The sequence below is a fragment of the Parasteatoda tepidariorum genome, chromosome 10 (genome assembly GCF_043381705.1).
Source record: "Parasteatoda tepidariorum isolate YZ-2023 chromosome 10, CAS_Ptep_4.0, whole genome shotgun sequence".
NCBI lineage: Eukaryota > Metazoa > Arthropoda > Arachnida > Araneae > Theridiidae > Parasteatoda > Parasteatoda tepidariorum.
Window position 1 is genome coordinate 2,668,021 of NC_092213.1, and position 26,873 is coordinate 2,694,893.

The window sequence follows — 26,873 nt, forward strand, 5'->3', positions numbered from 1 at the left end:
TCCAGCATTCCCGTGTTATAGTTCTTGCCCTCCAGCGGCAGCGCTGTGACGCAATAACTCATTTGCATAAAACTCTTAGGTGGTCATAATAATTTGGCCACTCAGTGTATATTGAACACTATTTTCTTGCCCAAATGGAGAAAAAGAGGCATGTTTCTAAAACAGTTAGATTAACCATAATTTTAAAAATAACCGATTCATTTTACAAACTAAACGCTATATAAATTAAGAGATAGAAAAAATACGTATTTTTGTTGTCATATTTGAACAAAACCACACATTTTTATGAATTAAATGAACGATGCCTTTGAAACAATACGTTTTTCTCAAGTCCAATGAAATTAGTAACTAACTCTTTGTTTTGTATGGAAAATATATCTACATGCAAAACAAATATAGATGGCTCATAGTGTAGTCAGACCGTTTGATCACGTGATAAATGCGTTTAATTAAATAAAATGACGAAATTTTTCTTCATTGCCGATGCATTTTAATTGGCCTTAAAAATCACATGGTAAAATCTAGTTTTAGAAATATCTTTTACAGTTCAAATATCGTGCCTTTAGTTTGAAAAAATATTCACGATGAGAGAGATTTTCAATATTTTCATCGCGATAAGTAAGAAAATATTGATCTTTCACACTATAGAGTGAACAATACATCGAGAAAGAATCAAAAATGTTTTCTGGCCTGTAAAAGTTGATGTATCTGAAGTTCTTTTTTTTTGCATTTGACAAAATGTGAGCTATTTAGTTTATGTTGCAGTAAATGATAATAGGAATTTTATCACTGTTTAATATTGTAAAGTTATAATAAATAACTCACCCTGTTTAATATTGTAAAGTCATAATAAATAATAAGTAAAATAATCATTAAAAAAATACTAATGAAAAAATACTAGAAAATACTGACTAAATGATTTAGTTTCTAAAAGAAAAAAAACTAAATGCTTCCTTAAATACACTTTTGTAAGATCAGAAACAGTCTTTGCATCAAGTATTTTTTATTAAATGTATTTCCAAAGTATTGCAAATGTTTTACTAATGCAAAGTAAAAAATAGCACCCCATAAATGCTGCAAGCGTTTTAATTAGTTTACAAATGTAATTAACGGTTTAAAAAATATCTCGATAAAAAAAAATTTGGTAGCTATTTCATTGTTATTAATTTTACTTCAAGTTAAATTTAACTTGAAGTAAAATTAATAAAGAATAGTTCAACGGGTATAATTTTAAAGAGATTAAAAAAGTTTTTAGAGAAAAATAACGGAACGATATAATTTTAAAGAACTTCAAATGCCTTTTTGTAAAAAAATTACTAAAGAGAAAAGTAACGCAATTAATAAAGAAAAAATTGGAAAAAGCTTTTTGCGAAAACTAACGCAAAGAAATCATATTGAAGAAATGAACAAAATTTTCTGCTAAAATTAACGCTAAGAGATAATTTTAAGGGAATTAAAACATCTTTTTGCGAAAACTAATGTAAAGAGATAATTTCAAATAAGTAAAACAANAAAAAAAAAAAAAAAAAAAAAAAAAAAAAAAAACGAAAATATATAATTGAAAAAAAAAAAAATTTAAAAAGATTTTTGCCAAAAATAACGTAAATATATAATTATAAGGAAATGAAAAATTTTTATTCGTAGAAGTAACGCAAAGAGAAAATTTTAAAGAAATTAAAATATCTTTTTCTGAAAAACGCAAGCAGAGAATTATTAAAGATTCGAATTAATAAAGCTTTTTAAGCTTAAAATAATGTTAATAATAAACTAACAGTTTGTCATCAAGAAAACGTTTTCCGCCCTATTAATATTCTTTTCAATTTGAATAAGGCTCCTTATACGAACATATTTTCAACAGCGTTATTAAGAAATAAAAAAAAAGTTATAAAAATGTAACAATAAAATTCCTCCTCTGACATTAAGATTTTTTTTAAAAAATATTTCCCCATCATTTGGGTAGCGAAATTTCTCGAATTAGAATAAAGTTGAACACAGAAAGGGGTGAACTAAGCAAATATTTACGACGTACTTCCATCCAAAAGCACATTGTTATGCAAAGAACATTTTGCAAACTAGGGGAAGAAATTTCTCCTGCCTTCTCAAACCTTTTCTCATATTATCCCCAGCGTAGGGAATATTGTTTTCTTTTCGGGGAAAACACACATCAAGATGAAACTCGAATAACAAAAGCCTCTTCCGTCTATGGGGGAGAAAATGCTTTCGAGACTTCTTGAAAACTGAAAAGAAGCACTTTTTCTTTCTTTTTATAATAATAGAGAATTTTATTTTATCCTCGTAATTCTTTGTTAGTATTCGGGAGAGAAAGTCAATAAGTAAGTTATACTTCCTTCGATTGTTACTCAGTTTATTTAATTTATATGCAATAAAAAAGATTTCGCAAAAAGTCGTTTGATTTTGAAATAGAAAAACTTCAAAAATTTTTTTAACGAGTTCGCGTTGCAATAACATATTTAATTTCTCAAATAAGTTGTATTTTTACTGTGCCGCTAATATTCGCGAAATACTTCATATCGGTTTCACTTTACTCCATTTCGTGAAATAAATGTTATTTTTAACTTACAGAATCGTTTAAAAATCACCCTTCTTAAACCTATTTTATGATAATAATTTCACTTCACATTTAAAAATAATATCGTCACATACGTCACTCCACGAATCATGGAGGGAAAAAGATACCGCAAACAAGGAAGGCAACATAAGTGTCATTTGTCATTGGGATACATGCAAGTGACGTAGTATGTGGTATCTCGATTCTGATGGGTTGTTGAAACGTGGCATTTGTTTACGTTAGCAACTGTTCTTTCCATCATATTTCGAGTAAGCCAAGCCCGTCAAGTGACACATTCTATATTCCTCAAGAAAGATTCTTTCTCAACGATTTTAATTCTTTCGTTATATATTTACATAGAGACTTAACACAAAGACAGGCACGAAGCCACGTGGAACATAAACAAACTAATTATTCCAGGTAAGTTGCCAGGTACACAAAACAAGAATATATCACAGTTACAATAAAATACATAAACAAGTAAAAAATCTAAGTAAAAGAAGTAGACGAGAAGGAATTATATTTAAACACATTCGATGTGCCATACGGTTCTGTATTTAATTAACTTATCGTTAATTAACAATCTAACTTATGTAGAGAAGCTTAGCTCAACTTCAATATGACATTTTGCTGGTAAATATTAGCTAGTGCTCACGTCAATTATAGACTTTTGTCTTTTAATCTAAGATTCCTTTAATATTTTCGTTTCAAAGAGCAAAATTTAAAAGACTGAATTGTAAACTAAGAAAAAATTTCGTTTGTTTTGTAATAAATTCTAAAGTTAAGTATGAAATTCCAGAAGCATCTTTTTTATAACAATTTGTTATTTTAATTAGCGTTCTAACGAATAATCGCTTCAAACTAATTTTTGTTTTAAGTATTTTAAACGTGATTTTCCCAACCATATTATTTATCGCACAATTTCGAGAAATTTCTACCAATCTCTAATTATTTCAAATTTTCTCAGCCAAACTGACATTTATTTCTAGTAATTTGTATTTTTGCAACCAGAAGTGGAAAAAAAACTGACAAACTCATAACAAACAAATTATTTACAAAAAAATATTTCATAATAAAACATACTTTACATATAAAAGAGAGAAAGAAATATTTTGTAAAAATTTTTTTTTGTTTGATTTGCGATTCAGAAGCCTCAAAATCTGTTTACTATCTAGGTAAAACTCAAAGACGCTTCGAAACAATATTTAACAGTCAGGATTTCTAACATTTCTGTATTTATTAAAATGTTCAGTATAAAATTTTCAATGTTGAACTTTTAGAATTTTTAGGGAGAAAAATGTGGGAGGATTAAAACGGAAGATCCCTTTAAATTTTGAAAATAAAAATAAAAAAATAATAAAATGAGTCTTCAACTCTGAACTGGGTCACTGTTTTACGTCGGTTATGAAATATAATAAAATTTTGTCAAAAATTGTTAGTTGGAGATTTTTACTTGTAATGATTGTCAAATTTCAGTAGCGTTTTTTTTTCTCTCCTTTCATAGATATTAATTTATCACTTCCAATATGCATACTTTTTTGATCTCTTTCCGCCAAGGATTCTAATAAATATACACTAAGTACGTTAATTTCAAAAAACTGTGTAAATATAGTACATTATGTATCGCAGAAATCCAATCCTATTCTTAAATAAAATTCAGTTAAAAGCCAGTTTAAAGACAAACATGCAAAAAATATAGTAAAATCTATGTCAAACCTGGGAAAGCGGTTAAATAGCAAAATACCACCATTTGTTTTCAAATACATATGGAAAAAAATTAGAGAGAAAGTTAACTGAAATACGACCGGAATACAAGCAACACTTTTGTTTTGATAAATAGTTATTCACAGAAAAGCACAAATGAATGTAGGATGTCCTCTGAAAAAGTCGTGTTTCGAATTCATATTCTATTTCATTTAACTTTTTCTCTAATTTCCTATAAATATGTTATGTATCACAAAACTAATATCATTTAGGAAAAACATTTTTTTTGTTAGTGCTATAAAAAGGTGCAAAAAGTAGAATAACATTTCAATTCCACTTGATATGAATATCTTGAGCCAATTAAAACAAAATCGTGTTAACAACTTTTAGAATAACTTAAACAACGAACATCGAAATTTCAGATTTTAAAACAAGAGAAAAATCTTCCAGTTTTCGAAATAATTTTTGAATTTTTAACGTTTAGATCCTGTATTGGTATTAATTTTTAGGAAATTAAAGTTTCATTATGGATGTCATTTACCTTAACACAAATTACAAATCATCTTAAATAACACACAATAAGAAATGTAAAGGTAAAATATATTTTACCGCATGCTAAAACAAAATTCGCCTGTTCTATGACATTAAGGAAAAAAATAACTAACAAAATTATAGTTAACCATCCTATTAATGTATTTCAACCTTTCGTGATGGAACTTCTATGACCTTAAACACGGCTAAATAAACAAGTAAAAAACCAATAAATGCTCTGGAAGAGTTTTGAATAAGATAAACACCGTAGCAACAACTGTAAATAAATAAATTGACTTGTTCATATTTTTTTTTATCATTTATATTTACCAACTTTGAATCAACCGTTCAAAAATCATCCTTAAATAAACAGCTGTAATGGCAAATAATTTTAATGCTACGATATCGTGTAAATTTTCTGAAATCTTATAAAATTTGAAATTCAACTATTAATCTAGCTCTAACATTGAAAGAAATTTTTGAATATAGATTTAGGGAACATGGATTTAGGAGCGCCCCCTGTAAGATTTATCAGTGCGCCATATCTCAGATTTACCATGAAAAAAAATTCAGATTATAATATGAATGAAAGAATTAGTGGATAAAGATATTCGGATATTTATAATTTTTAGTTTAATTTAAATTTAATAAAATGAAAATAGTAATTACGACGAAAAGGTCGGATTTAGGAACTAAGTTGAAACATTGCATGGAAAACATAAGTCACACTCTTACAGTAAATATATTCTTGTTATTTTGTGTGTCTTCCATCTCTCCATTATGTGTGTGTGTGTGACTGTGTTTATATTATTTTTATGCAGTTATGGGCCAATTTTCTCTCATTGTAAGTTATTAAAATAGGATTACATTCCTTTTTTTCTCTTTAAAATAATAGAGAGAATTTAATAAATAATTAAGAGAAATGAAACTATGGAAATTACATAGTATTTTGAGGGTAAATGGATATGGAGGCTTATTTCAACTAGTGTGATTGCTGGTACCAAAACTGGTCTGGCATGAAGAAAAAGAAACATAAACTAAGGCCAAAGAATCAAAATTTTGGGGCATTATTTAACGAAGATTCGGGTCAAATGTAAAAAATAAAAAAAATATTTTAGAATTTTGTCAAGAGGCATGGATAGGTGAACTAAAACCTGTAAGAGACGTAGGCATGGGTAGAAAGAGGCATGGATAGGAGAAAAACTAATCGTAATGGAATATAAGAATGGGGTAGAATATTCCATTTAATCGTAAATGGACTATTCTACCCCATCTGCTGAATTCGACACACATTGTTCCAAGTCCTACTGGGACTTGGTTTGATCAATACTTTCGGACCGTTCTTTCAATGCAAAATTCGTAGACAATCAGGACAGATGGAAAAATCGTAGTTAGCGACGAACTATACTTTGAGTACTCAATTTGCTATCAATGTGTACACAAAAATCTTAATTTTAAGTAAAAATAATTTAAAACTTTATCCACACAATATGAATCTTTAAAAATATGATTATCAATTAGATACTTGCAATTAACCACATGGTTGTAAAAGACGTGTAAACGTTACAGCATAGAGGCTTGGGTTTATTATCACGCTGAATCAGTTTTCGTTCAAATTTAATTGGATACCTGCCAGCTACGTCAAGCGTGTGTCGTACGTGATTGGCTGACCTACGCATGACGTCGCTTGCAAGTATCCAATTACAACTTTGTTATCATTTATCAGCAAAATTTTTTTTTTCAAACTTATGTGTTTAAAATTAAAAAAACAGCCAGTGTTTGTGAGTTTGTACCTTTCGTGGTGTGGGGCTGATGGAGGTGTTGAGTGCCGAGGGGGAGATTCCGCCCACCATCCCTGGTTGCTGGACACTTAGGAGACCACCAGAAGATGAAGTATCGTAGATGGAGGATGCTTGGGAGGAGGAGATGCGCGCACTTCCCGGTGCCATCATGGGTGAGATGGGTCTCTGGAAGGAAGGGGTTGCAGTTCCGATGCTAGGGGTGGTACGGGGGGCCTGGGACTTGCTCTTGGGCGTCTGTGCTGCTATGGCGACCGCTGCATGCATCTGTTCCATAGTAGGCTGAGGCAGACGCCTGTGAACCTGTGCAAGAGAACATATATATATACTATGTGTTGTATATTGTGGGTAAGTTTCATAAAATTCCATGTGTAATTTCTTGAGTTATCGCGATTTTTGTGAATTTTCCTTAATTTATGATAACCAGTGTATATATNCACTGGGAAACAGTTGAATATCCTCCATATAGCCCGGACTCGGCACCTCGACAAACCATCAGACACATTTGAGAATTTTACAGACTTCTCAAAAATGGAGACTGATTCCGCAGACAAGGAATATCGATCATAATAGAAAGTCATTTCTTGTAAACAGTATTTTAATATTTGTTTAGTAAAGAAGTCTCATTTATATTTGATCTTCCCTCGTATATATATAATATAATATAATATAAATAAGCCTCCTAACCTTCCGCTGGGATTGGGACTGCTGCTGCTGCTGCATCGGAGCTCCACCAATGACGACTCCCGGTTGGTGCTGCACGAGAGATGTCTGTTGCATAACGTGTTGCTGTTGTTGTTGCTGTTGCATATCGTGCAACAAAACCTGCTGCTGTTGCTGCTGACTTTGGAGCTGCTGATGGCTTTGTAGTTGCTGCTGTTGTTGTTGTTGCATCTGCTGTTGAAGATGCGCTTGCTGTTGTAGTTGTTGCTGTTGCTGTGCTATCACCTGCTGTTGTTGTTGTATCATGAGCTGTTGCTGCTGAAGCTGGAACTGCTGTTGCACGAGATTCTGGTTCTGGTCCATCTCCGTGCCATCTTTGTGAAAAAAAACATATATTACGATTTGCTTCTTTTTTTCTTGTCTAAACACTTCACAATAGTGAACAATACTTATTAATAGTTACATTGATATCTGCGTAAAATCTCGTCGTCCAACAAACTCGGCGCGAAATCTGCGAAATTTTTAGGAAATCACTTTATGTCGTAACCAATGCTTATTTAATGAGAATTAAAATGTATATTTGATTGTATGGTAACCAATTCATATTTATTGGGAATTAACCAAAAAGTTAAAAAACATTTTCACGAAAAATTATGGAATTAGTGTTTTAGTACGTAAGATTAAAAAAATTGTGTCACAGTTTATTTGTAAAATTTTTTATTGATCCTCATCAATCAGCTTCCATTTTTTGGTTTTGACTGAAAATGGTCGTCAGGATTTTACGCGAAAACAGTTAAATTTTATTTGTAGTTAGTAAAGATACGCAAATTCAATAAGCATTTTACAAGGTTATTTTTATGGTATTAAGATGATCAAGTTGAAGGCTATTTTTACAGAGTAAAAATAATAAAAGTTAAGGCTATTTTTACGGAGTTAACATAATGTGAGATATTCAAGCTTTGTAGAGCATATAGCAATACGTGGAGTGAACGTTGGAAATATTAGTACAATATTCATCAGTCAGGTTGCACAATGCGCAAAAAACAAAATGAGCCACCCTGCATAACTTTTGATTTAATGATCAGGCTTTCGCGTACTAGGGCTCCATCATAATGATTCACGGGGGTGATGACTTCAAATATGCTAATTAATTAGCGAAAACGATGTTTTAAGTAAACACAAAGAAGCCTTTTTTTTCTGAATAAGCATATCTTTCTTGACGGATTTGAATTTCTGAACTTTAATAAATGGTGGGGGGGGCTTAATCATAATCAGAAAAATATGGTCCTTATAATTTGATCAAGAGATCGGCTGAAAATTTGGACTATTTAATGCTAACTTTAGTTTTCGTGCACTTCACTATATCTCGAGAAGTTTTTAAGCGAACAGTAGCAAATTGTAAAATTCGTTTATCTGAAGATTATCCGAAGACTTCATTTGCTTTTTCCATTTATCCATGCAAACATATTTTTTAATAATGGTTTATTATTTTTTATTGTTTTGTTTAATAGTAGTCGACAAAATTTTAATTCTAAGGGTTACACATTTTTACATCTTTATCAAGAGTATAATTTTATGTGTAAAAAAGCAAAATTTGAGAAATTATTCGTCTCAGATACTATTTGACCGATTTCGTTCGAATTTTGTACTTAATTTAAGAAATTACATTCTTTTACATAAACGATATAGAAATTACATAAACGATATAAAAATGTGTATTTTTTACCTTTCAATTTTTTACGACTATTATTAAAAAAAATACAAAATAATAAAAAAATTATAAAAAAATAATAAAAAAATCATTAAAAATTATTCTTATCCCCCAAAAAATTATTAATTAAAAATTGCGATTCACTTAAGGAAAATCTCGAGAAATGGCGAGATACGCAAAAAGCAACATTAATATGAAGGGGTTCAAACTTTCGACTGCTTTTCTGACCAAACTATTAGGACCCTATTCCGCTTATTGTGGTATTGTGGCTGGACTTGTCAACGTAATTAATCCACGTTATTAGTTTTGATGATGCGTTGGAAATTACTTAAATCACATATGCAGAACAGATTTAAAAGGAAGAATTACTTGGTATAATTGACGTTGGGGCCATTCCGCCACTACCAACTATGCCGCTCATTTGCTGTTGAGGAGCCGTTGTCGTAGTTGTAGCCACTAGACTCCGTTGCTGACCGTCGTCTAGCGTGGGCGTGGTAGCCAGACCGAGCGCCTTGTTGAAGTCGGCCAACATGCCCGATATCGTCCCGGAGGTGGCTCGTGGTATCGGCCTCAGCTGGTCAGCCTCCTGGCACTTCTCCATTAGTTCTTGCTCCGCAGCTTCAAGTGAAGGTGAGACATCCATGATGGGGGACAGATCAGTCCCTGGGGACCAGTCCTGCTGCTCACCCACCTTTTGACCCTTCTGTCCCTTCAGTTGTTGCTGCTGCTGTTGTTGCTTCTGCTGCTGTTGTTGCTGTTGCTGTTGTATTTGCATTTGTTGTTGTTGTTGGGTTGTCATCATCATTCCTGGAACCAAATCCATGGGCTTCGATTTCTGAGAATTCATTTGCATTGACAGTTGTTGTGGTCCTACTTGATTCACTTGCTGTTGTACCTGCTGTGAAAAGAAACACGTTCGTAAAAGAAAATTAGCGCCGTAGATCAGGTTTAAAACTGATGGAAGAAATTTCAAGAGTGGTGAAATAGTTATTTTCATTTTATCTTTAATTGAAAATTATACAAAAAACTAACAAGCTATTATGCAGCATTACTGGTGTATTTTTCAAATTTATGTTCACCTATTTCATAAATGTTTAAAGATAGTAAAAATATGCAAAGATACGTAAAAAATTGATTTGATAGAAAAGGAAATACCGTAAAGATTAATGGTGTACATGCATTGAAATGATTTAATACCATTATTCCCAAATTTTATACTTGGATATCCTGGGGTATTCTCCCAGGGTGGTCATAAAGCAACATAAATGTAAAAATATTCAATTTTTATACGTTATTTTGCGAAATGTAATGGGCAGATAGGGATACTCAGAAAGTGTGTCACTCATTGAATATGTTTGAGAGCCTCTGACTTAGACGTAGTCAATTGCAGAAAACGGTATTTTGAAGAGGATTAAATGCATATATGTAAGCGTAATTCTTTTAAGAATTTGCACTCAAATCAACGGCAAATTTCAAGCGATTTTGCATTAAAATATCAAATGCATTTTGAAATTAACTTTTTAACTACCTCGAGAATTAAATACACTTTTAGTTAGAAAAATATCTAAGGATTTGTTGAGATAAAAAAAAATAGACCGCCACTTACTGCTTGTTGTAAATTCCATTGATTTTGTGGTTGCGATTGCAATGGCTGTCCTTGTTGCTGGGGCTGAGAATTGGGCCACATAGGCTGCTGTTGCTGCTGCAGCGTCTGGGACAGCGCCGTAAGAGGCACGGTCCTAGGGATGGTCCCACTACCCCTCCCCATGCCTCCACTCACTGCACTGCTCGGTATTAAGGAACCAGACACAAATCCTCCACCACTTGACGATGTGCCCAAAAGAGATACAGATTGCTGACCAGTGGTCAATGTTGTCATGGGTTGTTGTTGCTGCTGAGGCTGGAATGGCTGGCCCATACCTGCAGGAAATTCGAAATTAAGAGAAAAAAAATATTTAGCAATCGAACATATTTTGCCAGTTTGAAAAGTGCCCCTTAAAAAATCCGAAGTAATGCAAAAAGTTTAAACGAGGTGGATAGCTTTCAACTAAATAAGTCAGTGAAATTATAGTTTTTATTTCTAACTGAAACCACACACACACATAAAACAAAGGTATGCTGAAACAGAGATTATTTTGAACTTAAAGAAGATTTTCTCAAACATTAGAAAGAATTCAGGTTACTATTTTGAAGTAAAAATATGTTTAGAGGTGCCTCTTGGCAAAAATCGATTACTTTTGTGCTACGCCAGGTCAAAAACAAGGCGCTGAAAACAAAACATAATCAAACATAAAACTGGAACGAAATGTATTTCCTAACAAAATAAAACAACTCATTAACGTAAAAATGAAAAGTTATGTTATCTAAAGTGTGCAGTAGAAAAGTAAATATTGGTCTATCTTATTTACAGGGTTTTTTTTGTGGGTTGCCATAAATGAAACAACATTGCTCAACCTGTCGACTAACTTAGCGATAATCCAATAAGGGACGCCTCGAAATAAAGTTTAACTATTTTAGTCATTGCTTAGACGAGTTATGAAATAATGAGTTTGACGTCTTTTAATCAGGTAAGTCAAAGATATGATTGCTTCCAATCTAATCAAACTTTAGGCGCAGCTACAGTTACGACGAAGGTTATTTGTAGACCCTTGGCTTAAGCATTATGTTTAGTTTTAGTTTTGCTTAAAATAAATGTATAAGTTTCACTCATTATAGTATAAGGTTGAAATTCAAAAATATTTGGTACACATATTGTGAATTTCACAGAACTTTTTTTCGGTACTATTTGAATGTGAAAGTCTTCACGTCGAATGTTTTGTCATTTATAATAGCAAAAAGAATTCTGTTAAAGTCCCGGAATATTTGGGAAGCAGAAAATTTTCGGATTTCCATATGTAAATATTTTGAAGAGTCGCCTTATCTTAACGACTTTTTATCTTTGTTTTCTTTTTATTTTCTGCAGCCAATTTCCAAGACATCAGATGAATAATGATCAGTATCAAAATGTAAATAGGAGGCCTTTTTTATAGCAAAAACATTTTGTTTTGGAATGTACGGGAAAGTATTTTGAAATCTGAAAGCTCTTCGAAATCGAAGAAAAATTAATAAGTAATTCTAACCTGTACGATATCCTATAAAAGTCAAAATATTGATAACGTTGGAATATCTGAAGAAATTTATATTGGATAAAAAATGAATAAAAATTGCTAATTTATGGTAATTTTAAACAGAAGACTTTTGAATAAAAATAATAGGATTTTTAGATTCGAGAAGGCACATTTATTTCAAGTCTTGGTTTTTGCAATGCATTTTGTAATGCAATTACTAACTTTTTTGCAGCATCTTTCAAATATTTTAAGATTATAGTTTAGATTAACTAGAATCTTATTAAATTAAATAATAAGTAACTTATTACAGTCATTTCTTTTTAACTTACATTTTAAGTCATAGATTTTTTTTGTTGTAAGAAATGCATGAATTGCATTATGGGCTGATTTCTTGACTAATTATTCTGTTTAATAATTTTGTTTAATAAACAAAATATGTATTAATATTTTTTTATTAAATTAGAAGAGTTTTATGTAAGATATTTTTATTAAGTACTGACCATCCTTAATCTATATTTTTAGAAACCTAGTTAAAAATGAAGTAAAAAAATATGGACACGAGAAGTCGAAAAATAATATTTGAGTGAAGAATAAAAAAACAAGCAGAACTGAAAATATCAAAACCTGTTTGATTGCACGAGGAAAGAAGAAGGCGATTGTTAAAAATACTTTCAAGCTTCATCAAACAATCAAACTGGTTTTGATGTTTTTCATTCTGCGTTCCTCACCAGGGCTTCCATAAATTTTGATAGTGTTTTTGATTTTCGGTGAATATTAATTCGGTATACTAGTAGTAGGTAAAATTTTTTTAGTTCATTTTTGACAAACATTTTAAGAATCTGCTTTTTAAGTCGATGTTTAAAGAAGCTTCTTATAAATAAATGTATTTAGCATTGTATTTCATAACTTGATGAATTTCTGCACTGATTTAGAAGGGCTCAAACCATTATAATATATATAAATCCGATCATTAGATCAGAAGATCCAGAAGGATTTGGAATTTAAATAATTGTAAAAGTATAAGATTTGAGTGAGATAATTATTTACAAAATACTTAAACATCACAAATGTTAATCAAAAGTTGACAGGCAATGCATTTTATTTTAGTTAATCTTTGCATTCAACTATGTATGTAATTAATTAGCAACATCAGATTTTCCGCCAAATGAAGTGAAGTTGTGCCAAAGTAGGGAGATATTCTGGCAACTTTTATAAATGGTTGATCTCACTAACTCCATTTTACCAACAAAGGATGTAGCGAGTGGGAACATTTGGTTGTCATGGTAACCATTTATCGTAACGAGTTAAAGTATACGATGAACATCTTCTTTAAAGGTTCTTTTTTGTTCCCTATCATCAGACGAGATGAAAAAATATCACTCCAAATACGGTTCAACCGGACGTTATAGAAAAATACTCAATAAAGAAAAGAAAAAAAGTTGTGTGGTAATGAAAGTAAAGGCGAAAAGAGAGAGAATATCGCTTCAATATAAATAAGAAATAAAATAAATAAGATTTTGATGTTTTTTCACGATGGATACTTGGAAAACTTTTAGCAATTTAAAATATTGCATAAAAAGTTTTGGCCATCTAAAGTTTTACTGAAAAACTTGTAATTAGATGTCAAATATGTGTTAGCACCTTTTTTTTAAATGAAAGGTTTGGGAATATACAGTGATAATGTCTTATTTACATTCTATATCTTAGAAAAGTTTCCATATAAGTACTTAAAAAGTTTCTAGAATTTCGAATTGTTCACAGGACAATACATTTAAACATCTTATTTTCTGAATGAAAATTGAGATTTTTTTTTTTCATTATCAAAAACGTTTTTAAAATTTCCATCTAAAAGAATTCATAATGTGGCTTGTTATTATAGTGTCCTAAGACTTTTTTTAAGTAGATTAGATGTATCCTTTATTTAGTAAGTAAATGTTTGATTTGTTACTGCAGGAAACCATCAAAATTGTTTTTATAACTTTTATGATACATTTTGACTGGCTATATGGTTTATTAAGTAAAAAAAAAACGACCATTTTTTAATAAAATAGCTCACTCATTAAGAGTTATTCTATTTTTTTATTCAGCAAGGAAAATTTTTAATGATATTAAGTTTATTTCTATTATGTGCAATTAAAATAAGCCTTGTGTGATATAATTAATATGTAATACATAAATAATAAATAAGTATAATTTAAATTATATTTATGGGTAAACAAAATAGAATCTTTAATCATCAGAAGTTATTAAATTTTTTTTGCCGATCTCACGCTTAGAACAAAATTTGATTTATACTATAAGTCATTTTTCAAAGTACCCTCTTAAAAAAACTCATCACTCCACAAAAATTTATCTCATTTATCCAAATAATATTTTTATGCGAGTACTTAAAAAAAAGCTTCCCCCCCCCTTTAATATAAATCTTTATTTTTTATCATAAATTCCTGGACTGCTGTTCGACCGGTGCCATCACGTGACGTATATCGGGGCAAAATCGTTTCCAAGACGACGAAGCGTAATCAATTAGCAATGACACGGGTTACTCGCTCTCTCTTTTACGTGTTGTGCACTGAAGTAAAGTGGGGGGGGGGGGGAGAGAATTCATGGGCCTTTGCCCAAGAATGAATGTTGGGGTTAAGCCTATCAGTCAGGAGATAGTCTTAGAGAGAGCATTTCTGAAAAAGCATGTCAAACATTAAAGTATATCGTCTGCAACGATATCTTCTTTCATTTGTATAGTTACTTAACTCATTTTATAATTTAACTTATTTAACTAAATTATTTGCTCTAATTTTACTATTTCTTTATTGTCTCTTTTTATACTTAAGATAGAGTGATAAAAATTGGGCCGTGATAGCCTGGTAGGCAGGGCGCTGGACTTCCGTTCGTGAGAACGGGAGTTCGAATCCAGCCGGCCGAAGACTCCCTGTGTAGTAAATGATGACTGATGCACATTAAAATCTGTCGGGGGTCATGAAGTCCTCCATGTTCCCTTAACAAGTCAGTATCTATGGGGGCACTGAATTGGAGATGGATCTTTCTCTGGTTCAGGTCAAAATTACGATCTGTGGATGAATGAATGGGTAATCCCAATAAACGGGTGTGACGTATGGTGTGGCAGAAGTCGGCGCCACCGTAAAGCAAAAACAATCTCACCCCTTGCCTTAATCGCTTAGGACAACGACAACAGCGATAAGATTAAATGGGCTTCTAGTCCTGACCTGTTTTTGGTAAACACCTGATTGGGAAGATTTACTGATCCCCTTAAAATTTCCTGTTCATTTTCCGGGATTTTATTATAACCTTTGAATAGCTGTTTTTAAAGGTCACGGGTGGGTCATAGTCATTGATGACTCCTTTTTAAATAATTTATTAAATAAAATGATAAATATTTACTAAAAGTTATTTTTAGCACAGAACTATCTTTGGATAAACAAATTTTATAAGTGTGTGCAAACATTTTTCAATTCGCTTAAAAAGTTCTCGAGATATGGCGAAATACACTTAATTAAAATTAACATTAAGGAGTCCAAACTTTGGACCGCTTTCTTGACAAACTGTGGGGACCAGATTGCTGTCTATTTTGGGGGTCAGAATTCCGAAACCGCTGGAAAAAAAAGGGTATATTTATTTTGCGCTTCATTTCGTAACCTAATGACCCACTAATAACTACTTGGTTGTTGCTCAATCACCAGTGATTTTTAAGCTCACTCATAAAAGAAATAACTTCTAATGCAGTATGAGTATAACAAAAAGATATTTTATAAGCAGTTTCTTTCTCGTACGAAACGTTGAACACTATGAGAACATCTCAATCAAGAAGAATGAGAGAGGTACTAAATGAAAAAAGCGTCCTCCTATTTCAAGAAAATTTATCATTCATTTTGAGTAAGAATAATGTCTGTTGATCCTATTCTTTTCTTAAGTGTTCAACCGCAGATTTTCTGGTAGCATTACAAAGCTCTCCTTCCTTAAAATCTGAACTAGATCACTCGATTTCATCAATGACTCCATTTCCCTAATAGTGTGGGTTTTAATGTCCAACAACTAGCATGAAACTCGGTCAATGAGAAATTGTCAGTAGATTTTAATTCCTAATTTCGCTTACTGAGATTTTATATAAAAACAAAAAATCAACATGCACTCTTTTAGTAAATACTCAATACGATTTCGTGAACGTTTTAACTGGATACAAAAAGAGTTGAAAGCGATCGATTGAAGTATGATCAGTTGGCAAGTATGTTAGGCGACGTCAGCTCAGACATCTTTATACCAAACATGTACCTATTAGAATTGAAACATTGAATTTTTTAAATGAATCTTAAAGATTTTTTTTCCATAAACACACGTACAATTTATTCAGAGCTTGCGAAATATAATTTTAATTTATCAAAAAGAAAAAAAATGATTCAATGCTCATTGATTCATTGTGTTGAAATACTTTAACTTTTTCTATATTGCTAAATTTTCCATTTAGGGAATTCCATCTTAGTATAAAAGTAGTATATAAGTAAAAATTATATTTTTCCACAGGTATTTTTATAGATATGAATAAATTTTTATTTTTATGTATTACTGTTTGGTACTAAGATATTCCAGGAATGGAAACATATTTTAAAAATATTTTTCAACAAGCATAGTAAACAATTTCATAGCCTTATGTGATCATTATTGATCTGATAAAGACCAATAATAATTATTATTTGATTGTATAGGATTATTTGATTGAATAAGTATTAAAAAACGATACTTATTAAGAAAAAAAATATTATAAATCAGGAAAATCCTTTTTTGCTATGAAAGATGAACCGAAGATCTCACAAAAAATAACTTCGCATCTAAAAAAAATAATAATAATTCCAATGATTTCAATGGCAAAGTCGTACCAGAACATTACTTGAATATATACAAAACAAATATCTAAGGATTTATTATCACTGAAAAAATTAGTTTTTCCCACTTTTTCTACCAGGAGGGATTGGAGTTAAGCGTCCCACAATTTTGAGACCAACTGCATAATATTGCAATGAGCTCAACATTGCACATGGCCCACATTTACTTCGCATATTAACTGGTACTTATCGTTTTGAAGATGGGCGAGTTTCGAATCTCCAGGTTAATTGAACCGACCCCAGTTCTACACATAGTTCTAAAACCAATGAGCCTCCAACATTCTTGGCTATTAAGTCGTTAAGGCTCAGTGGATAGAGTGTTCCAATGAAGTGAATAAGGTTCGAATCCCAGTGATGGCTGATTGATACGAATTCCGCATCTGGCTTGCACCAACAAAAGTGTTGACGTAAAATATCCTGAGTAGTACACTTGCCGTGAGGCTAACCGTGGAGTGTTTTCACAACTTTAAGTAAATGTTCCATCGAAGAGTCCTCCGCGAAGGCAAATTCTTCCCAATACGTGATCCAGGAGTTCCCTTGTCTTCTGGATTGGTTTCAAAATTACAAGGTTACGGAGTTGAACATTAGTAGTCGTAAACTCAAAACATTAAGTCGGCTGTTCAACGACGGTTATAAAATGAAATATTCAGAGAAATACAAAATAGAAAAATTTTCATTTGTGAAAAAAAAAGAAAAAAAAAATATGATAGGCCATGAAATTAAAGTGCTTTTTCGATTTTTTGAAAAAAGAAAGATAACATTTCCTCTACTGAGGATATGTTAAAAATTATATGTGAATCAAACAATCGTGAACCAATAGCTAAAAAATGTGCCGATATAAATAAATGTCTAAGAATATTCCAAATGTTGTCGAACTCTTAAATTAATATTAACTCTAAGCATCATGTGAAAAATGCTTTTGAATTTAATAGTTTATGCCAATTAATAAATATAAAGGATAGTTCGCCATTAATTAGGCACTAATCACAATAATACTTTAAAATGTTAAACTAATATTACTTTGTGAGATAAAGAGCCATTTTTTAATCAGGTAACATATTGATTTAAAAAAAAGTAAAATGGCTTTGTTCCTTTTCAAACTACTTTCAAGAAAACCATTATTTTTAATATTCATTTTATATCTCGAATTCAATTTATTAATTAGTATTTATTAAACTTAAATTTTTAGGATGATTGAGATGTTTAATTTAAGATGTTTCCAGAGAAATCTTACAAATATATCTTTCCACTAAAACTTTAAATCAGTATGCTGAGTAAAAAAAGTTTATGTACAAATTATTAAATTTCAAATATTCCAATTTAAAGTAGTTAGTTTTTCTTTATCATTTTATTAAACCAAATTTAAACTCAACATTGGGTCAGTTGATCGATACGGTGAGAGCTCCAAGCTGTTCGAAAATATAATAATTTGATAAATTTAAACGGTTTTCATCTTACCGACAGCATTTTTTGTCACTTTTGAGCAAAACAAAAATTCCTTTTTTCATCAACATAAAACATGCATTTAGAAATTGAGATAATGATTAGTGCATTTTAAGAATAATGATCAAATCATTTCAGGTGCAATGCTCCCCAAGTAAAAATAGTTTGCATTTTATTATTCTTTGGGATTTTAACTTTTATTTAATGAAGTTTAATTTTCTGAAACTAATGTTTTAAATATGAATAAAAAATTATTATTAAATAAATAATAATGACTTAACGTAAAAACTATTAATTGAATCAATCGAAAACTCAACCGTTAAACGATACATTTTTTTAAGTTGAAGAAATTTGGTGCTGGGTTCAAAAGCTTGAGTCCAGGAACTTTCCCATTTTATTAAATATCATTAACTATTCAATGTATACGTAATTATTTTTAACTTAGTTCATAAAACATCCAAAATAAAAAATATACGATGTTTCTAAATTAGTGCTTTTTTTAAAAAAAAATATATATTTTTTATTTTAATATTTAATTCATTTTTGAATCAACATGATTTAAATGTATCAATTTTTGTTGATGATAAATGTTCAAGGAATTTTTAGAAATTCAGATTTCAGAAACACTTTTAATCTTTCTCTTCCCTTTCATGGAAGCTGTTTCAGTATTTTTAAAAATAATAAATGCCAGAGCGAAAACAAACTCATTTAAAAAATTTATGAGAATCTTAGTTTCAAACTTCGAAAATTTACATATTTTTTCTAAGAATAGTATAAATAAAGAAATAAAAAAAAAACAAGTTTCATTGAATGAAGAGGTTTTCTTAAAAGAAGATTTAATTTAATTTTTATTTAAATTTATTTTCTAACAGTCATGCATATTTATAAGTAAATAAATTTCTAGCCAACATCGATTTATTGATTATGATTTAAAACAACTATAGTACTATAATATCAATTACAAAATTGTCGAAAACGATTAGTACAAAACTTTTTGGTTATATTAATGTCGATATTGATCATTTAATTATAATTTCTATTAAATGATTTTTCAAAATCGCATTTCTATAATTGAATTTTTATTTGACCTCAAAAACTGATAATATTACAGCCTTTTATGTACAAAAAATATGTAACATATTCTTCATTTAGATAGCTATTTTTATACTTTAAGCCAAATATTATGCGCCTTAACTTAAGCAAGTTTAGAAATTTATGTAAAAAATTCGATGTTTAGCTTTTTTAAAATGAAACATTGAAATCAAATAAAAGTGCACATTTATAAAAATATAAGAGAATTATAATTAAATTGAAATGTACAAGTAAATTAAAATAGAACAATAGAAACATATGAGTTCCATAGAGGGATTTCATCACGTGACACCCCGCTTGCATTTATGTAGGAACTTTGAATATGATCAGGACATTAAAAAGGTCGCTTGTCAACTTAAACATCCAGCTCTCAGAATACACTCATCTTGTAAATAATATGCCATTTCATTTTATAAAACTAGCCGACCGGCCTGTGTACGGGTTAGGGAACTGCCCTTGCATCAGAAAGGTTCTGGGTTCGAATCCTGGGCAAGGCATGGATGTTCTTTCCTTCTCTGTACTATCTGTCCTTATTGTGTGAGCAACGTTGGCCCACCTAATAGGGTGCCCCTGAAAGAGTGGCCAACAAATCTGCCTCTCAGGTGCCTGTATGACCTAGGTCATTATCCAAGTGGGCATTGGACAAAAGAAAGAAATTTTTTTTTCATAATACTTCGAAGTACCCTGATAAAAAAAACAACCTTTAATTCAACTACCGATTGCACTGGAAGATTTTTTTATGTCATCGAGTAGTTCATTAAAACTTGAAAAGATTGGAAAATTTGGAGAATATTTAATAATTCGACTCTAAAATTAAGTAAATTAACCTATTACCGCTGCCTTTAAACTAATTAGAAGAAATATCACACTTCGTTTAATGAGCCAGATTTATTTCAGGTAGCTTGCATTAGGCCCAGAGAGGTGAACGCTTATTGCAAATAGATTTTTTAGAGGTTTATGTTATGAGCCTAATCGAATTCTACCTGTATTAGTAAATCTTTACACATTTTCTAATTAGTCTAAAGAAATTAAGGCTTCTTGTAATTACCTAAAAATAGAAAGCAGATAAGAAAATACGGAAGAATCTAAATAGCTTGACACGTTGCAATATTCCTGCAGCATTAGAGTGTTCGCCTCTAATGTTGGCTGGTCAATACGAATTCTGCTTCTGGCTTATACCTACCCCAGTACTGACGTAAAATATCTTCAATGGTAGACGGATGATGAGTTAGAATACCCTTGTCAAGCTAACCATGGGCGATTTTCCTGTTTTCCCTCTCAATGTAACTTAAATGCGCGTGAGTCGCATTAAAAAGTCCACCAAGCACGTTTGTCCCAAAACGTTGATCCAATAGTTCCCTTGTTTTATGGGTTGGTCTCAAGATTACACAGCTACCGAGTCGAATATTGGTAGCAGTAAACCCAAAATCGGATCATCTGATCAACGTCAGTCATAAATTAAGATGACGCGGATATCCATCGGCTTGATTTCTTGAAAAGATTTCAAGAATATATTTATCTATATTACGGCCACCTTCCTTACCGATATCTATCAAAACAAAAAATAACTGGTTTTCTTACGGTAGTAATATTCGAGACTGATGTTTAATGTTACATTTATTGCATAGATACGACAATAGCGTTTATATTCTTAAAATGGGATATCAAAATTATTACAAGCATTTATCTTGACTCACTCCTGTTTCCCGAGGGAAAAAGGCATTAGCTTTAATTGAAACGATACAAATCTCCTCATAATTTTGATTTATTCTCCATCTTTCCTTAGAATTCACCCATGACCAGAGGCTAAAACATGTGATTAACCATGATAAAGAATCCATCTTTCAAGGGACCCATACTTTATCCCCAAATTCTTGGGAAAAAGAAAGGAAAGAAATCTATTTTCTTCATAAAAATATAAGTGACATTTTCCCTTTATATACATAAATAAAACTTTATTTCTTACCAAAGTGACGATCATAAAACAGAAACGTTCCGTTTTACGCGCCAGAGGGCAATAAACAAGATACAACGTGAGGTTGGCTTTATGACGGATTTGGATATTTTCGCTGATTTTGCATTCTAGACTCCTTAGCCTTTAGGTACAACTTGAGCCATTTTTTTTCTCCACCAGGGTTTTGATTCAATGCTAACAGAAAACGATAATGGTATTTATTCCAAGTAGGGTAGGAAGCGAAAAGTAAATAATTTATTTTACGACGATGGGAAAAGGTATAAAAGTTTGTAAGGAGGATTAGCTGTCCTGTAAAGTTCATACTTCATTTTCTTATATTTCTCTGATTGCTTCGTGAAAGCAAACAACTTATTCGCAGGAGGATTAGAGATTTTCGAATTCCGTTTTTGAGCGTTGCTGCTCTACTTTCCAAATCCCGTTAGTGAAATGTTAATCCGGAGACTATGACTTGTTCTTTGCTTTTCATATTTTAATATTTGCTTTTACGTATAAGCTCATTGGAACAACTAAAAGAAAATATCGCTTTGCTCATACATGCCTGCAATACTTGCATGGCATTTAGCTGGGAACTTTTTCTAAATAGAAGCGTACCGATTATCCGGACCCATTGAGATCAAAGCCGATCTGGATAATTGAGCATCTTTAAAAAACTTCTATAAGAATATTTTTAATTAACCTTTCTTCAGACTGTTTCCAGGCTTAGGATTGGTAATTTTATGTAGTAGTGCAAATTATAGATTGCTACAAATAACGTGTTTGAAAGTTTTAATTCTTAAAACTTTTATGAAAACCCTTATAAGAAACTACCCACATTAAAACTGAGTGGAAAGAATGTAAAGATCTTTTCAACGTCACCTAGAACCAAACGAAACCATTTTCGATCCCTTTCAGATATCCTGAAAATAAAATGAAAAAACCTCTTCACGATTTGTTTTTTTGAAGAAAGTGGAAAAAACGCACGATCCTTAAACGATCCGGATAATTGGACAATCTGCTAAATTGGCGTTTGGATAATCAGCGTTCTACTGCATTTGAAATAGTAAGAAAGAATGTTGTTTTGTTTCTAGGTGCTCGCAAAATTTTGCTTCTGTTTACTTGCTGTTTTACTATATATACTACTTTAAATATTTTGGAGAGTTTCATACTTCCAGTTTCAGCCTATGGTCCATCTACAAATTCTCTTTTTTATTTAAATACTTGAATGAGTAAGAGTTGATTCATCTTGCCGTTTTGGGAACTGCAGTTTGCCCATATATTATAGTCAGGATAGCCAATCTGACAAAAATATTTAGAACAGTTATTTTCTTTTATTAAAAAAATAAAATAAGTGGTTGTCAAAGCTTTTGATTTTTTTTATTCTTATGATTCATTATGGGTAAAAAATGTCTAACCACTAGCAATTAAAATAGAGCAGAGCAATCAACAGGCATTGTAAAATTGTGGAAAATAAAAGCTGAACAGTTTAACTGTCAGCACAAAATATATTAATGAGAACGCTTCGACCCCAAATACATTATATATAAGACCGAGCTTAATTCACAAAATACATTAGGCTAAACTACAGTTAACTAAATTAAGAATATAACTTTCAATAGACAGCCTGAGTCGAATATACAAAATACATTTATGTGAACAACCATGTCGAAATAAATCTTAAAAATGTAACTGTCAGTTGTGGAATATAGTTCACTGGGCCCAATGCAAGCCCCACTCCAATACATGATACTCAAAATACCTGATACTCTTAAATTCATTGACTTTTGAGCATTCATTCATTTCAATTTTATTTTTCATAAATTTTGAAAAACTTATATTACAATTTCTCTAAAAATGATTTCAAAGTGGAACCATTCGAACTATTTTTCCATAACTTTTTCGATTTCCGTAACTTGATTCGAATCCGGGTCACCTCATTGGGAGGGGGGGGGGCAAGATCTCTAACCCTTGAGTCACCACGGCCCTACATGATAATAATGACTTAATCAGACTTTCATCGGATATACCCATGCTAGAAAACAATTAAAAAGGAAATATTCTGTTTTTTTGTTTTGTATTTTTATGTGCCAACTTAGTTGAATTGAATGTGTGAAATTCTGCTAGTGATCTTAAAAAACAAAAACAAAAAAAAGTCACAGTTATTGGTGCCTGAATCTTAAAACAAATCTATAATTTTAAACTGTATATATCTGTATTCCGTAAAGAACTATTTGGGCTTTAGAACGAACAAATAACTAAAATATTTTAAATGTTAATCAACTTTTTCAAAAATCGCCAATTTTGCGACATTTTCTATCTAGATGAGAATGATCAAAATCAATGCCTTATTATAATTTTTTACAAATTTTTATAAGACCAGGCAATGGAGCGTTTGCGTCACTTTTTAAAGATTAACTTTTTAAAGATTAACTCTTTAAAGATCACAAACACGTTTTATTTTCTCAGAACCATGGCTTTTCTTCATAGCAAGAGTCAGCGCCATTTTCAGAATAAGCATGGAGGGCACTGGCTAAAGAAAGACTAAACTCGACCTAACAGTTATAAATAAATGTTGAAATATTCGCAGCAGTTTTGAAAATACCATATTATTCGTAAAAAAAGAGTTATTTCATGTGACAGAGTTTTTATAACAGCCTAAAAGAATTTATTTTAACGTCTGTCATACAATTTCATTTAATTTGATTTGCATATTTTGCTCAATGATTTTTAAAACTACCATGTCTCTATAAAGTTGATTTATGTTAAGCCTAAATTAAAGGAGTTCTTTTTATTACAAATAAATATTCTTTATAGATTTGTTTCGTCGTTAGCGTGCTGGATTCATCATTTATCAAGCGAGTGTCAACTCTACTGTAAACACTGCAGATTCTTAATTTTACTCTGTTACAGACTTTACCTGAATGCTCTTTTCTAATTCGTGATGGCTCAGGGGATAGAGCGCTCGCCTGCCAATGAGGTGAACCGGGTGCGAATACCGGCGGTGGCTGGTCAATACGAATCTGCATCCGGCTTGCACCGACCACAGTGCTGACGTGAAATATCCTCAGGGGTAAATGAATCATGGTTTAGAGTCCGTTTGCTGTGAGGCTAACCGTGTGAGGTTCTCTTGGTCTTCCTCTACGTGTAACACAAATACGGGTTAGTTCCATCAAAAAGTCCTTCACGAAGGCAAATTTGGCCCAATACTTGATCCAGGAGTTCCCTTGTCTTCTGGATTGGGTTCAAAATCACAAGGCTACAGAGTTGAACATTAGAAGTCGTAAGCCCGAAAATTGGGTCGACTGTTCAACGACGGTTATTAAAAAAATAAAATAAAATCCACAACCGTCTCTCACCGACCACAGTACTTACTTAAAATAACCTTAATGGTAGACGGATCATGGGTTAGAGTCCCCTTGCCGTGAGACTAACCTTAGGGGATTTTCCTGGTTTTCTCTCCATGTTACGCAAATGTGGTTAGATCCATAAAATAGTCCTCCGCGTAGGAAAATTTTCCATTGCATAGCGTTCAATTGTCTTCTGTATTGGGTTCAAAATGACAAGGTTACGGAGTTGAACGTAAACTCAAATTTGGGTCGGCTGTTCAACGACGGTTATGAAATAAAATATAAATAAAATCAGATTAAATTATGAACTTAAAGAAAATTAGCTTTTCATAATAATCGCATTTAAGAGCAATGAGCCTCTTAAAAGAACTCGTGAATAAGTCTCTTTTATTTTGCAAATCAAAACACGTGGCTAGAAAATTACTATGAAACATCCTGTCGGACAAAAAAAAGAAGAGAATAATTTTTTTTTCCTACTAGAAGCATGGTTGATTTTCAAGAACAGAGACTATCAATATCTGTCTTCTATGGAATGAGAGGCAGACGAAAGGGTAGACTAAGTTTCGTGAATAGCATGCTGATTATTTCTCAAAATAGGAACTTATAAATTAGAGCTTTGATGTTCCAGATCAGAGTCACGCGAATGTCACACTATCCAAAATGAAGTTGACAATAATGTGCAGTGATTACCCAGATTTCTAATAAATTTCATAGATGCACTTCAGACTTTTCGAAACTCTTGATCAGATCAAAATCAGGATAAAAACTTTTCAAAAAATATAAATAACGTGTCTAAACATGTGTTCTCCCTCTCCTGTATCTCAAATAGTATTTCTAGCACACACGAATGGCGGCTTCCCAAATTAAATAGAATAATGTAATCTTAATATATTTTAATGTGCATAATATCTGTGCACCAACTTACATATTGCAAAGTGCAAATTAATTAAGACAATTATTGTTATTATTATTTTTTTTTTTTAGATCTTCACGTAAAACACAATTTGAGACAAATGTTGTGCGTATTTTCTTAGCAAATGAGGCTGTTATCGTTGCAAGGTAGGGTGAAAGAGGAAACTGCGAAACCCTCCCACTGTTAACCTGACGACAAAAAGGTTTCTGACCCATGATCCGTCTAGCACTGATGTTATTTTACTTTAGCACTAGAGTAGGTGTGAACCGGGTGCGGAATTATTATCGACCAGCTGTCACTGGGGTTCGAACTCGGGTCACTTCATTGGAAGACTTTATAGCCTGAACAACCACGGCTCTAGTCTCATGCTATTGAAAAGTACTATGAACATTCCACAAGCAAACCTATCGTAGAATCCATAACTACCCAGCTATTATGACAACTATGTATTGCGGCATAGTGTTATTCCATACATGCCTGACGGAACATTTCAACATGGCCATAATTCAAAAATGGCGCAAAGATCCATACAGAAAAGTAGAAATCTTATGTAGTTGATCAAAAGTAGTTGATTCTCATGAAAATTCCTCTATTTTAAGTATAATTGAGAGATTGTTGAATATTCTGAAGATTTATTAACCAAATATTGATACCAACCAAACCAAATATTGATTGAACCAAATATTGATTCTAAAAATCTAACTTAATGAGTGATTTCATGACTTAAATTTCGATAATAATGTTATTTATGTTTTTGAATTGCAACAATAAGGTAATTTATTCTTGTCAAATTTCAAAATGAGTTACATAGTTCGTCAACAGGTGCTGTTGGTAAATGCGAAAAAAATTATAAAACATTTTTTTAAGATAACTATCATGAGTCAATGCTCTGAGAGCAAAATCATCATCACCATCTATTGACATACTTTGTAACTATTTTTGAAATTGGAAGAGGAAAAAAGTTTCGCTTCCCAAGCAAACCATACATTTCTATCTTTTGTTTTTTCTTTATTTGATTTTTTAAATCATCACCCTATTTTAAAGATCCCAAAAATACCATAAAATTCCTTTTTTTGTTGTATTTTTTAAATTCTACAACTATCTACTAGCATCACCATAGTATTATACCAATTCAAAATTTGCACTCCGAA

General features: G+C 31.5%; 1 protein-coding gene across 11 annotated transcripts in view; it reads right to left on the reverse strand.

The window, feature by feature from the left end:
• The window catches only part of LOC107436973 (uncharacterized), a 264,017-nt gene that overhangs the window by 119,552 nt on the left and 117,592 nt on the right, over window positions 1–26,873 (reverse strand). For all 11 annotated transcript variants that reach the window (XR_011637864.1, XR_011637865.1, XR_006225062.2 and 8 more), the window contains exons 5-8: window positions 10,584–10,897; window positions 9,347–9,875; window positions 7,291–7,640; window positions 6,598–6,906 (exon numbers count right to left, since the gene is read on the reverse strand). Coding sequence is in view for 3 of the 11 variants with exons in the window: in XM_043041297.2 (XP_042897231.1) it covers window positions 6,598–6,906; window positions 7,291–7,640; window positions 9,347–9,875; window positions 10,584–10,897 (1,502 nt within the window). In the remaining 8 variants the exon portion in view is untranslated. The remainder of the gene's footprint in view (window positions 1–6,597; window positions 6,907–7,290; window positions 7,641–9,346; window positions 9,876–10,583; window positions 10,898–26,873) is intronic.